This window comes from Tricharina praecox (genome assembly GCF_024521635.1).
Source record: "Tricharina praecox strain CBS 144465 chromosome Unknown BZA05scaffold_4, whole genome shotgun sequence".
NCBI lineage: Eukaryota > Fungi > Ascomycota > Pezizomycetes > Pezizales > Pyronemataceae > Tricharina > Tricharina praecox.
Window position 1 is genome coordinate 551961 of NW_026250406.1, and position 13864 is coordinate 565824.

General features: G+C 51.9%; 2 protein-coding genes across 2 annotated transcripts; both read left to right on the top strand.

The window, feature by feature from the left end:
- The first annotated feature begins 3223 nt into the window (after positions 1–3223).
- BZA05DRAFT_388235 (fungal chitosanase of glycosyl hydrolase group 75-domain-containing protein) lies at positions 3224–4381 on the top strand. Its single transcript, XM_051482656.1, has 3 exons — positions 3224–3577; positions 3650–3994; positions 4045–4381. The coding sequence occupies exons 1-3, from the start codon at positions 3334–3336 to the stop codon at positions 4269–4271; spliced, it is 816 nt and encodes a 271-aa protein (XP_051342489.1). The 5' UTR covers positions 3224–3333; the 3' UTR covers positions 4272–4381.
- A 4311-nt stretch (positions 4382–8692) lies between these two features.
- Positions 8693–9830, top strand: BZA05DRAFT_388237 (uncharacterized protein). The gene has a single exon (XM_051482657.1). It carries the CDS (start codon positions 8850–8852, stop codon positions 9504–9506), a length of 657 nt encoding a protein of 218 aa, XP_051342490.1. The 5' UTR covers positions 8693–8849; the 3' UTR covers positions 9507–9830.
- The last annotated feature ends 4034 nt before the right edge of the window (positions 9831–13864 follow it).

Sequence of the window (13864 nt, forward strand, 5' to 3'; positions counted from 1 at the left end):
CGCAATATATCCCAGGCTCGTAGCCAGCCAGTGCTGTACATATTCCACTTCAGCCCAAACGCACCCCACCTATTTGCCCCGTTCATCGGCGAGAAACTTCACTGTTGACATCCCTCCGTACTCCTCTTTGCCTGCTTCCGAAGTTCCCAACCGTCGCCCACATGGCTTTCTGCTGGCGTCTTCACCATGAGTAGTTTTCGATTAGGTGCTCTCGTAATCGCGTTGTTAGTCTGTTCAACCACCAGCACTGATCAACATATCGCTTCTTGATCCACTTTTGGTACGTATTTGTAAGAGCGTACCCCGTCTTCGGTCGATACAAGCGGTCAGCGAGCCTTTCTGGCGCTTTGGGTGGGCGCGGATCGGGTGTCTTTTTGGGGCACCGCTTAGTGTCGTATCCGGGATTTTGAATCCCGCATAATGACCGTTGATGCGCCTCTGTCTATTGCTCGTCGCTCATCCACCTCTTGAGAAGCACCAGTGAGCCCGGAAGATGTACGCCACGCTGGCGTCCATATCCGCCATCTTGCCAGAGCAGTTCTACTCCATCGCCGTCAGGAGTTTCCGCCGCGAGTTTGTTGCACTCGTCTAGTATTTCATTTCTCAGTGTGGTTCTCGGGCAGCACTTTATACGTCATCGCTTGATCAGCGAGTCACGTTGCATCCCTCAACGGCAGCGACAAGCCGCACAAACACTCAACGGTGATTTAGCCCTAAGCACCGCGTCGGTTATTTCGACGAAGTTTCTTCCTCCCCCCTTTCTTTCCTCCTACTTCTTCCGTACTCACCATCATCTTCCTCTCTCTTCTTCCCCCTTCTTCCTACTCTACCACTAACTTCCTCTCTTTCCTCGTCCCTTCTCCCTACTTTACCATCAACTTCCTCTCTCTCCTTCTCCCTTCTTCTTACTTTACCATCAACACCCCTCCATCCACACGACAACTCTTTCATTTCTCACCACCACCCTCCTCTAAGTGTCAAGATCCTGCATCTCTTTACAACCCCCGCTCCCCCTGGCCATGTTGACCCTCCTCGACTTATTCGCCGCCAATTTGGCGGCCGAGGCTGCCGGCCATAGCGACGACTGTCTTGAGCACGCACTGAATTTTACTTGTGAACAACAGCTGATCTAAATGCAGATTTTTTCTTTGCGTTTCTATGAGTGGAACACCACAGCGAGCCATTGCTTCGCACGCAGTGCGGCGGTTCCTCGCCCTGCCCACCGCAAACTTGGCAGTCGAAGACGAGCGCCACACCCAATGCGGCGGTTCCTGGCCCTGCTCGCCGCCAACTTGGCGGTTGAAGATCGACGCGCTGTTGGATGACGAAAACATCAATCGCATTATCGAATGCGTAGTCAGCGTGATGGATACGTAGGAAGCGGTCACCGAACCCACCGCGGACGAGCAGGAGAATCAAGAGGAAGATCTTTCAGAGTTCCTGCGGCTTCTGGAAGAGTCAGAAAATGCCGATCCCACGCTAGACCACCCGGATGGACACCACTTTTGAAGATCTGATGACTTGTTGCGACATGTTTCGTTTGAAGAATTTGGTACGCTGTCTGAGCACTCACTGAATCTTTTTGTGAACAACAGCTGATCGAAATGCAGATTTTTCTGTTTCTTTCTACCGTCGAAATATCACCGCCGATTTTGAGATTTTTTTTTGGTACGCAATCTGAGCACTCACTGAATTTTACTGGGGAACAACCGCTGATGTAAATGCAGTTTTTGTTTTTGTTTTTGTTTTTGTTTTTTTGGTTGTTTCTGCGAGCTGAACACCATAGCGGAAGCCTCCTTCGAAGCACACTCGATCCGCTTCAACGTGTCAATGAACCTTCTCAATGCGCAAATGAGAAGACGAGAAGGTGAGAAGATGAGAAGACGAGAAGGAAGGTGAAGACGATGGTGAGGAGGAAGGGGAGCAGGATGGTGGGGATGAGGACGGTGAGGAGGCTGCTGAGGGTGCTGTTTTTTTTTATTTCAATTTTATCGCAGAAACTGCATCCTCAATGAATTTGTGTTCTTCCGAGCTCGTCGCGACCCAACAGATAGGAGGCTTGTAGCCGACCAGTGTTTTACATATTGCAGTGCAGCCCCGACTCTCCCGATCCATGGTCAGGACTACATTACAGACATCTAGTTCGTTCGGGGGTGACTGCTGGGCGGCCATGTCCACCGGTTTGCTCGACCGTCAGATGGGACGGGTTGCAGTCGACTGCAAAGAAGGGTAGAATATAGTACATCTGAAATGAAATCATACGGCGACATTTGTATGCATGCAAGAGGGAGAGCTCCTCTACGTCGTGTGCATAGTTTTAGCGGTAACAACTAAGTACTTATCTAGGTATTCGAAGTATTCTCGGACAGCAGTCGACTACAATCCGCCCCCGTCCAGCAAAATGTCTGACTAGACGCGCTATTTTTATCGCTTCCTCCAAAACGGACGGGACTGGGGCCAAAATACATCACTCCGAAGTCCACTCCCCTACCGCGCCTAAATCCACATCCGGGGGGAAACTCTCAGCGGATATCTCCGAGAGCACAGCTAGGAATGTACCAGCGATCGAGACATGCGACAGGCACTCGGTAATCGTCTCACATGTGGCGACCGGGCCGACGGAAACTTCTCCAAGCATCCTGGTCGTAGTCCCCCAGCCCCGGTGAAGTTGAGTATGAACGGTAGGAAGCCCCCTGTCTCCATTGCCTCGATTGGCCTCGGCTGGTGAGCCCCAAATGAAAGCTTGTTGCGATTAAGATTGTTTCTCTTCCGCAGCGATCCGCAGGTACAAGAATGTCCTTGACTGGACCACGATCCCGCGATTACTTGCATTTCCATGTAAAAGAGTGATAAGGAGGGAAGATGTAGAAAAACTGCTGTTTCACATCTGGCATGTTACCGGGCGCTGCTTATAATACCCCTGTATCCTTTGGGAATGAGAACAGCGAGGAAGATGGCGGGCTTCCTATTTCTGTGGCCGGAAGTCATTAAGCTACTCTTTGTACCTGCATTCTATGTATGTACTCAAATATCGGAAAAACTCTATGGGTCAATCCAATCTTTTTACTGGGCGCGCAGGGCGGCAACACCCGAATTGACCGAATACTGCCAGGTTCATGGTACATCACACCATGTGCATCTCATCTTACCTCAGCACTGCCCTCCGGCAGACGACGCCATCCCCGATCGAGCGCAACTCTACGCTGCGCCTGCCCAACCCCACCACCACGCAAATCAACGGCCATCCGCGAACTGCAGGGTTCGGGATTCCATAAATACTATTAGTACCTGTCTTCCGCGCGCGATCTACATTCTTCTCTATCAACATCATATATGAGGACTTCGACATTATTTCTTCTCGGGGCCACCGCTGCCGCAGCATTTGAGCTCCCGGCCTCGCTTGATGCCATCTACAACACCCTCAACAGCACCGATGCAAATTGCAAGAAATATATCGACAGCAACCACAAGCTCTACGACGGCCACGATAACCAAGGCTGGGGGTTTTGTCGGGATCTGCCCGGCGCCGTGTACGTGCGCGGACCGGAGGGGAAGCTAGGGGATATGGATGTCGACTGTACGCACTTCCAGCGAAGCCGGAGGGAGAGGGGAAGGGAGAGGGAACTCACGCTGACTGAGCTCTAACTAGGCGACGGCGCGGCGAACTGCGATGTGGCGAGCAACGACTACCAGGGCGGCACGGCGTTCGATGAGACGCTGGTGGAGGACGACTACGGCATTAAGTCGCTCAATGCGACGGTGCACCCGTTCGTCGTGCTGGGGACCTGCGATGTCAGCTTGACGGATGTTATCAAGCCGCTGTCGCTTGTTGCGGTGGTCTGCGACGGTGCGCTGCACTATGCTGTGTTCGGAGATACGAATGGATGCGATGATGATAACTTCACCGGCGAGGCGTCGCTGGCTCTCGCGAGATTGTGCTTTCCGGACGACGGCATGAGCGGGATGAATGGTCATGAAGAACACGACGTGTTATGTGAGAATCTTGTGCCCCCGATTACCGTAAACCCACGCTGACCCGAGTAGATCTTGCATTCACCTCGGACGATGCGGTCCTGGGCCCAGATGACGCGGCGTGGAATGCGACAGATCCGACGGTGTTTGAGGAGAGCCTGAAGGCGAAGGGTGATCAACTTTTGGAAAGCTTCGTGAAGAAGGCGGCAGAGGCGAGGGCGAATGGCAGGGCTGCGGCTAGGTGGGCTATGGGGGGGATTTCGATGGCAGTTTTGTTGGCTGCAGATGGCTGGCTGTGAGAGGGCCAACAGGTGAAGTGGGCCTATCGGCGACTCTTTCGTTCGTCGATCAGGAGCGCACTGGCTACCAAGCCCCTGGTGATATACCGCTATTTAGACTTAATTTAGTGCGGAATTTAATCTTCGAAGTATAGCTTTCCACGAGCTTTCCACACGCTTTCGTTCCCAAGGCTTATCAATAGCGAGTGACGGAAATAACCTGTACCTTCATAGTACCGCTTAAATAGTTTCCCGATCCGGAAGTCACGTCCGATGACTCATGGATCATCACGTCGCTCCTCGCGGCCGTGGTCAAAAATCACCCGAAAGCAATCTCCCTCATCGCACGATCACTGGAAGCGGTCGTTGACAGACGGCACACCCCGGGCAGATTCACCGTCTAATAGGTATGCTGCACCTTCCAAATGAATGAATTTTCAATATAGTTGGGAAGTCTATCGAAAGGAGGAGGAAGAGGCAGTCTTGGTAGAAATGTACCGGATTCTGATTTCTTCCTTCGATAACATATCAGCAGGATTTATTACGAGTTTGAACTCCGGGTTTTGTAGGTCGCATGGCGAGGCCGAGGCGGCGTCAACAATGTCTCGCATCCTGTTAACTTTCGACGAGCTCATTGAATGGCATTTGATCGTTCACGTGAAGTGACAACAAGGAAGTACAAATCGGTCATAAGTATCTTCACTGATTCCGGACATCTTGGGTTCGCTGAGAAGGCTTCCTGAAACGTTACGCGCTCCGTTCCACTCCCTTTATGTGGCTACTAGTCGTTCGATTTATTCACTCTCCATCGATGGCTCTTGATAGAAGTGCTGTCAACTAGGCTTCCGGCCTCCACTGTCCTTTGCTCCTCGTCTTTGCACAAGCCTCTTTGCGCTTGTTACTACCTCTTCTCTCCAGTTCATACTGTGAACCCAATCCCAGTCATTCCCCTCACCACATCATTCTCCCGCCGGCGCTGGAACTCTAATGGTGTGCTCATCTCGAGTGGGACTCGTCACTAGACCTCCTTTCAGTCCTACTAGCCCGTTTCCCAGCATTCCACCAAGCTCTCTCGCCACCGCCACCCAGGATCCGCGAGCGTACTAACCCAAGGTACCGGCGGGACCTCGGGATCCTTCAATACCGCAATACGACCATAGCACCTTGGCTCTCCTCGAAGTAGGTACAGTCCCAGCTCTACTTAACGGTGGCCGAGCGTTTGGTACCAGTAAAGCGCCTCTTCTCGATCCCAGGATGAACATTCGAAGTCACTTGCTCGCGGCTCGAATGCGCCGTCAAATTTCAGCCTCTGCTTTCCCCTGAGACCGGAACAGTGGCATGGGTGGTAATCGACCAAAACCTGTGGTGCGACCAGGTGGACGATCAACTCCAACCTCCGGGCACAATCGGCGGTGGGTCAGGGGTGAGCGGTGATCGGGTTCATTGGTGCTTCAGTGGGAGCTGGATATCGACATAGTAACAGCGGGAGGGCGGGTGGAGACTCAGGAGTGGTGGCTTCTGCGGCGAGGACTTGACTCTGGAGAGTGGCATTCCGTTTGTAGATTGTATGCTTCCTGCTGTAAGGCCCGTTCGTTGTATCTATGTAGGTATGCAATTCTGGTTCCACCCATGATTCGCTAATGACCCTCCTTCTACGAATAAATAGGTGAAATTGAAGTCCAGCTACCTAGTCGAGACCGACGAAAGAAGTCGCTGCTGCTCGTCACTAGAGGGGTAAAGAGAAGCAATACTTCGTCAGTTACGGCCAGAAATACCATCTGGGACTCAGAGCCAAAGCAAGTAATTACCTCCAGAACCTCCCCATTACCGTACCTCGGTCGGCATTCGAGCTCTCCGGTGACCACGGTTGGTAGTTCGTCAATGGGCATACTTGCCGCATCCTCATGGCGTCGAGGGGAATAAGAGACGGCTGGACGACCTTGAATTTGGCATTCTGGCAACGTAGACGTCGGCGTCGCGAAGTAAGGATCGGTGCTGGAAATTGAGGCACATAGGGGAAGAGGAACTGATGACCGCAGAAGAGACGTAAGTAAATGTAAGAGCTGGTGTGGGTTTTTGTGGAGACCGATTGGTTCCAAGATGCACCGTGTTGTACCGGGGAGACATGGCCCGGTGGTCAATCTTCCGCGGCGGTAGGAAGTATCAGAGCAGAGGAATGAATAGCGGAGGTGAAGGAAGCACGTGATAGCTGCGTTGTTGAGGTGCTAGCGCTTGTGGATGACGTATTGCATGGTATAGGGAGGGCCCGCAGGGGGGCTGTTTGTGTTTTTTCTATTGATTGGGCATGACGGTGACGCATCTGGTTCTTCCCATCAAATCAATCCATCCCATCCACTTTCACTCCACCCCACTCACTTCCACTCCACCTCACCTACTCCCCCCACTCGCTCCCCATCCTCACCCCTAAATCTCCAAACACAACAACTACGATCACTATCAATTCAGCCCTCCGCGGTATCAACTTTGCAATCAACAATCCACTAGGATCGAAGCTCCCATCCGACGACCCGAAACAAAGCTCACATTTTCTCATCTCCGCATCTCCTCATCTCCTTATGTCTTCATCTTCTCACTCCTTTCCCTCTCCGACGTGGATTCGCCTGAAGCCCGCGACCGCTTCATTCACCGCCTCAGTGACAGTCACTCGCAGCTGGCCCTCCTATTTAAATCCCGGTCATAATTGTCCTCATCCCTTTCCTTTCCTTTCACATCCCCGATTTTGCCCTTGCAACTTGCCGTTACGGCACATCAGCCCACTGCGGTTGCCATCGTTCCCCAACCCTGTGGTCTGGGAAGGTGTCAACGGATACGGTATGTGCACTGATCTCTATCACTACTCAGGATCATCATCACACACAGTAGCTACTTTAGCCCGCGGCAAGAATATCACAGCGGACTCACCGCTGCGGCTGGGGAGAAGAGATGGAGGACAGCGAGCCTCACCCGGCTGCGTCTGGCAACATCTGGAGCGACTCCAACATGGATAACGATGCGACGGAGAGCGACGAGGAGCACCCCGTGTGCATCCGAGCCCTAAGGGCCTAATTCCCTCCAAAGGATAAAAACCGTTGCGGCTAATCAGCACTGCTCCGCCAGCCACTGGTCCAGCCAGCAGCACATGAATAACGCGACTTCACACGAAGGGCTGTGAGATCGTGGAGTAATGCGTCGTCCCCACTATCCCCCTCCAGTCGACGGGCGTCGTTCTCCGCTCGGGCACCAGGGGGAGGAGGTGAATGCGGTTAGCAACCAAAGTTGGGGGCGCAAACTGTAGTGGTAGTAGAGAAAAGAGCCGAGGCTAGGATCGGTGTAGACACGCATCACGTTTCCGGTGTAGATGCACCGGGTCGTGGTCGGGGGAGGGGGGGGGGGGGTTGAGACAAGAGAGATCGGGAGGAGAGTCACCTATTGAATGTGGCTATGCGTATTGGATGGATTAGCTCGACCTATTTATGATAATGGTTCAATTTCTCGCATTCGTATCTCTGCACAGTGATTCCTGTTCATAATCTTCCAGCTCATTAAAGCCACACCTTGGATATCGGCTGTGGTAGATCTAGACTTCTCAGAAAGCCGACCCATAGCTCAAGAGCCACAACGCCCCCGCCAAAGAGATAGAGGATTTCTTCTCGGGAGCGTATCACATAAATCTCGCAGCCCACAGAAAAATAAATACTCGTGATAAATGATGCCTCAGATGTACTCGCTAAATTGGGAAATCGAGTCTTCGAAGTTCGAGCAATATGAAGTACTTTCCCAAGACTCTGCTGAGGGGAAGCTTTCGTGAAATACAGAGGTTTGCTGCTCAGATGTCGGTACTTATGTGTTCAGCTCGCCCGACTTTTCTGTTCACAACAGCCCTCATGGTTCCGCCGTGGCGCCGCCTGTTTCCCTTAGCAACCGGACCTCAGCCTCGCCGACATGCTCTAGACGACTGACTATCTCGCTAATGCAGTGTAGGTAGACCTCCATGTCATCCCTCCCCGCTCCTGATCTTACAACATCGAGTTTTCACACGTCATCGCTCGATGAGCGAGCAGCTTTGCATGCCTCGACGGCAGCGAGAAGCATCACTAACGACTCAAGGTGTGTCCTCCCCCTGTTCGTCTGTCTTCCTCCCCTTGTTCTGAGCCCACCATCAATACCCTATCCCTCCTTCTCCCGTCTGCCTACTGTGGGACCTAGGGTAAACGACGCCTTGGCACGTCCGTTTCGGCCCAGAGGTGCAGACTCGGGCGGGACCGACTGTCAACAGCTTGTGAACAGACTGGGACCCGTCGCGACCTGCTCTGCTGGCAGGTATGACCGTGGGCGGAGAGATTCGTTTTGATTCGATTTGAGGGCGGCCATGGCAGATGCACGAGCGACGAAATTTCGCCGACCTGGCTACACCATATTCGATCGGCCAAATTTGGGAGAGCCCTTGTTTATAAAAGGCAGACCTCCTCTTGTGCCGGCCGGTGGTTTCTTTCCTCATCATCTTTCTCATCGTCTTTCTCATCACTGTTGTGATTGATTTCATTGATTTCATTTCTTTCCTGCTTTCTCATCGTTGTTTGGTTCACTACCCTACCATCAATGCCTCTCCATTCTCGCCATACCTCCCTTATCTCTTTCCATTACCATCCTCCACATTTCTGCACACCCGATCCTACAACTTTCTACTACCCTACCCCTCTTCCGAGAAAACGATTGTCAAGTCGGACGACCTCCAGTCCGTCTCCTTCGCTGGTACCATCACCATCCTCCTGTTGTCAACCACCCAACTTCTCAACCACTCCACAACCGCCGCTCCCAGAAAGTATGGCCGCCACTATCATTCCAACGTGCTACCTGCACGCCGCAGTCCAGTCATCCCTCTCCCATCGTCGCCCACAATCTATTTGCTCCCGAATACAACATCACGGCACTCGACGCCGGTACAGCCAAGTCCCTCCTCGTCGTCTTGGCCTACTCGCCCTACTCGTCGCCGCTTTAACGGACGAGGACTGCAGCAACAGTGCCGATCATACAGCGTCTCCCGTCCAGGAGATAGGACTACCGAAGAGTCACAATGGTAGCGAACAGGACATGGAGGCGGTTGTGGAAATGAAGCAGATCATGGAGGAGGTGGAGGAGATGGAGGAAATGAAGAAGATGGTGGAGGTGCACATGTCGGAGGAGGTGGAGGCAATGGAGGAGATGGAGGAGGTGGAGGCTTTTGAGGTGAAACGAGGAATCCTCGGGCGACGATGAGAGGATGAGAGAACGAGAAGACGATGGAGGGGATGGTAGGAAGGAGAGCAGGATTGTGAAGACAAGGACGACGGATAGCAGAGATTGCGCGGAGGGTGAACTATTGAATGTGGCTATGCATATTGGATAGAGTGGCTTGACCTAATCATTATAATGATTTAATTGCTTTTAGCGGGGTCGTATGTGTTTTGTGCCACCTGGCAGAATCATACTTTTTTAGATAGGCCGGCGGGTTGTGTTGTTAGCCGTTTGTTTGTATTTCTGTTTCTTGTTCTTCTTCTTCTTCTTTCTCTCATCATCATCAAAATAGACGATCAACGCTCGCGTCGTCTCCTTTCTACGTGTGTGCTTTCATGTAGATCTTGCCTGCAGCCTGGAGTGTTGTTGGCCGATGAACCACACACAAACCGGCTCATAATCACCGATCAAGCCAGCAGCTCATCGCCGCCGCTCTAGCCCTTCTCTTCACGTCATTAGACTCATCGTTGTCGGTCAAGAATCCGGTGCACCAACTTAGCTGCGGCTCCTCATCGCCGCTCCGGCTCACAGTCGTGCCTCCGGCGGTAAAGAAGGTCGGCATATGACGACACATTTGCGGAGACGATTTCTTGACGATGAATGGTTCAATGCCAGCCGCGCTGGAGATCCTTCCCCAGGTTCTAACAAGGAGCCGTTGGATACGTGGCCGTTCACACCACGCTGAAACGAAATTGCACCGTTGCACAGATTGGATGAAAGCAACGGGAAACGATTAACCCAATACCGGAAATCACTGCAATTGAGAATCCTACAGACTAGAGGAGCGGAGGTCAAACCTGAGATTGCCGACTGCAGCATCATTCTATGATCCAGCCGTACCCCCCCCCCCCCCCGCTAAGCAACATCTTCCATGGGCAGAAGTGAGGAAGTAAATGAAGCGAAGACGCAGAGAATCTAGCTCCTCAGGGATGCATAGTTTTAGGCCGGGTGGTATACCAGACGTTCCGAGAATACGGTGACTACATAGGTACCGCTCACCAGTCGAGGTAAAGACCCAGTCACTCAGGAGACGTAACATGTAAAGGATCAGCAGTAGACAAAGGATTTATGTATGGTATGAAGTACATGTTTTATTTTAAACAACTTCTAAGTAAAGAAAATATGATATAAAATTATAAATGCGACATCCCAAAGTTTTCCACCGACTGCACAATCGAACCAGAGAGAATCAGTACAGAAATGTCGGAGAACTATCTCGTAGTAGCCCTCATCGGGTCTCGTTGTTATCCTCTGGCATATCTCCCACTCCATCAGTCGCTCAGTTCGCGCTCAGACGTTGAATCCTGACATTCCGAAAGGTTGCGAAGGTCGCAACCTGCTGATTGACACCGATCCAGGACATTTCAATCGGCGACTCCTGGCCGCCGCCATCGATATCCGATTCCCGAGAATCAAAATATCCATCATTATTGAAGGGAATGAAGCTTGGAATATTTAGGTAGGAAAACCAAGGCGATCCGATTGGATCCGCTTGGTCCGCTTGGCTCGGCGTAGCGGCAAGACCGGCTTCAAGGGGGTTGGGTTCGCAGCCAGTAACGACTACTCGCTGCCTATAAATACAGGCAGGAAGCCTATACAAATTAGAATTGAAAAACATCTTGCTGTCCGGAGTATTCACCCACCTTAGTGGGTAGTGGAAGGTTGCTTGGGTTTCAGCCAGTCAGTGGCAGCATGTGCCCGCGGCAGTCTTACTTTCATCATGTTGGGCAGGCGGACCTGTCATTATCTCAGAATGCTTTAAATAAAAGGACAGGAGAGTGAAGCCGGTGAGTGCTTACCTGAAAGTTGTCAACCTGTTTGACTTCGAGGGATCGCAATGCTGTGATTTGGTCGAATAAGGGTTTTGATTGTGATAGATGTAGTTGAAGTGGAAAGAAATGCCTCCTGCGGGGGATGGTGATTGTTGTTATTGGTGGTGGGAAGTATATGTGAGGGTGAGAAGAAGAAGGGAAAATGAGAAGAAGAAGTAAGTGTGGGGAAGTAGAAGTGTGGGTGAGAAGAAGAAGGAGGAATGAGAAGAATAAGGAAGGGTAGGAAGTAGAAGGAAGGATAGCTATCTTATAGGTAGGGCGGCGGCGAAGAAATAGGGTTTCAATCACGCGACAGCTCCCCTCCAGCCCACCCCTCCCTCACTAGTCACCATAGCAACAAGCAATTGAAAAGCATAGAAATTGAATTTTCTGTTTGTTTCTTCATCGTTAGTGCCCAGCCTATGCAGCCTATGACGAAATGAGGTGCCCGGCTAGGTATCCTATCTGCAGGCAAGAAAACTGGCACGTAAGTAACACATATGCCTCCACCATCCGCCTGGGCAGCAAAACGATAGGGAGAAAGCACCCGGGAAAGTACACGACAATGACGGCCTTCAAAGAAACTGCTCAGACCTCCACTTTCCGTCCATACCGGTACTCGCCCACTACTAGAATGGCCTCCTCCGTCCCCTCCGCCTCCTCCGCCTTTTCGGCCACCTTCTTGCACCTTCTTCAACCGTCATCTGGCCGCGCGGTCTGCCTACATGCTATCATTCACACCACCTGTGAAGAAAATCAATCCGAGCGGTTCAAGAGAAGAATATCGTAACGAGGATAACCTACAACTGAATCACGTCCGGCACCCGAGCAGAGGGAGAGGCAGTGCACGACGAGCCCACACATGCACGGAAATATGACGGAGAGACGAACAAAGCACACCGCCGAAAGCAGGTACCACCAGCGCCAACAACAGTAGATCGGAAGGACCGAGGGTTAGGCCGTGGGTGAACGGACGGAGAGAAGCACAAGGAGCGTGGGAGACATCTGGTGATTCACTAGAGGGAAGGAGGAGATATCAAACATGGGGTATTGGCGGGCAAGGCTGGTACGAGCGGTCGGAGCGGGGGAGTGATGGTAATTGGAAGGGAATCTGGGCAGTATTGGTGGAGAAGAAAGCCTCAAGGTATAACGTTTCTTGTCTGTTTATGCAATGGAGACATACTCGAAAATCTGGACCTTGAACAGTGGCTGACGAGTGACATTATGTGCAGCGCTACATCCCGACGGGTTCCTCGGTTGCCGGCATATCCCGCTTCGAGGAACTATATATTCATCATACGGCTGATGGAAAATGGTTTCACCGCGCCGGATCGCGAGCCACTTGCTCAGCAGTGGTAGAGGAAACGTTCGCAATATCCACACAGTTGGTGCAAGCAGAATCATGGTAGGGACTCTCACCGTTCATGAACGAAGCTAATATAGGTCCTGAAGAAAGACCACGATGTCGAAGGCCGATCATGAGGAGGGATGCGGACAGTGGTACGAGATAGGTACATGCAAATGAATATCGACCTGACACTAAATCCTAAAAAAAGATTGCGATCGAATACTGGATTCCCCTTGGGAAAAAAACCACCATACCAATGGCGCGGACGCCCACATATGTACTTGCCGGTCTCTCGCATGTGCATCGCCTCTAAGAGTCCGGAAATTATAACCGACAGCCAACCCTTACATAACCGCAATGGTTACCCGCACGCCAGGACCAGTGTTTGAACTGCCGCGAGATATAAGCGAAGGTCGAATCTCCATGCGAGCGGAAGTGGTGATGACACTGACGAAAGTTCCTAGCAGCAGCGACGCGGTGGCTAGCGGTCGCGATCGACTCCTCCCCAGTGCGCGAACTCCAGAAGACACATCGGTGTAATTTTTGAAGTTGTCGAAAGCGCACCCAATCTGCTGCTACTAGCGGAGAAGATGAACTTATTATTGGTATGCATTCATGCCCGAGGCCCACACCACGCCTAGGAGGGATTATGGGGAGAGCATGGAATGATGGGTTGGGCGATTTGAGGTATGGCGGTTTTGATCTGAGTAGGAAGGATTCTGCCTCTTCCTTTGCATTCCAATTTTCGGCTGACAATGAAATAAGATCTCAAGTCCCATGTGCACCGACTTTCAACCAAGTTAAGGAGCGAAAGTTATTTGATTTCCTAACAGAAGACAATACATCCAAGCAAACGATCCAAATACAAAAACATCATTGTGCTCGTTATCCCCGCCTCCACAAAAAAGAACCCACGACAGCTCCTCCGCCTCGCTTCTGCAGTAACGATGGCGACTTCCCCGCCGCAGACGACTCCTCCGCTTGAACTCCCGTACCGGTACCAACCCGCAGAACAGCGTGCACGACAAACAGAAAACAAACGGCAATAGAAACGAATCTGCAATCACCGGCTAGGCCCACCGGTCCTCTTGTTCACCATTTCACCGCCCCCCAACACTTTCCTTCTCCACCAAACCCACCTCATTGCCCACCCTGAAAGATCTGTGGACCGACGAACCGAT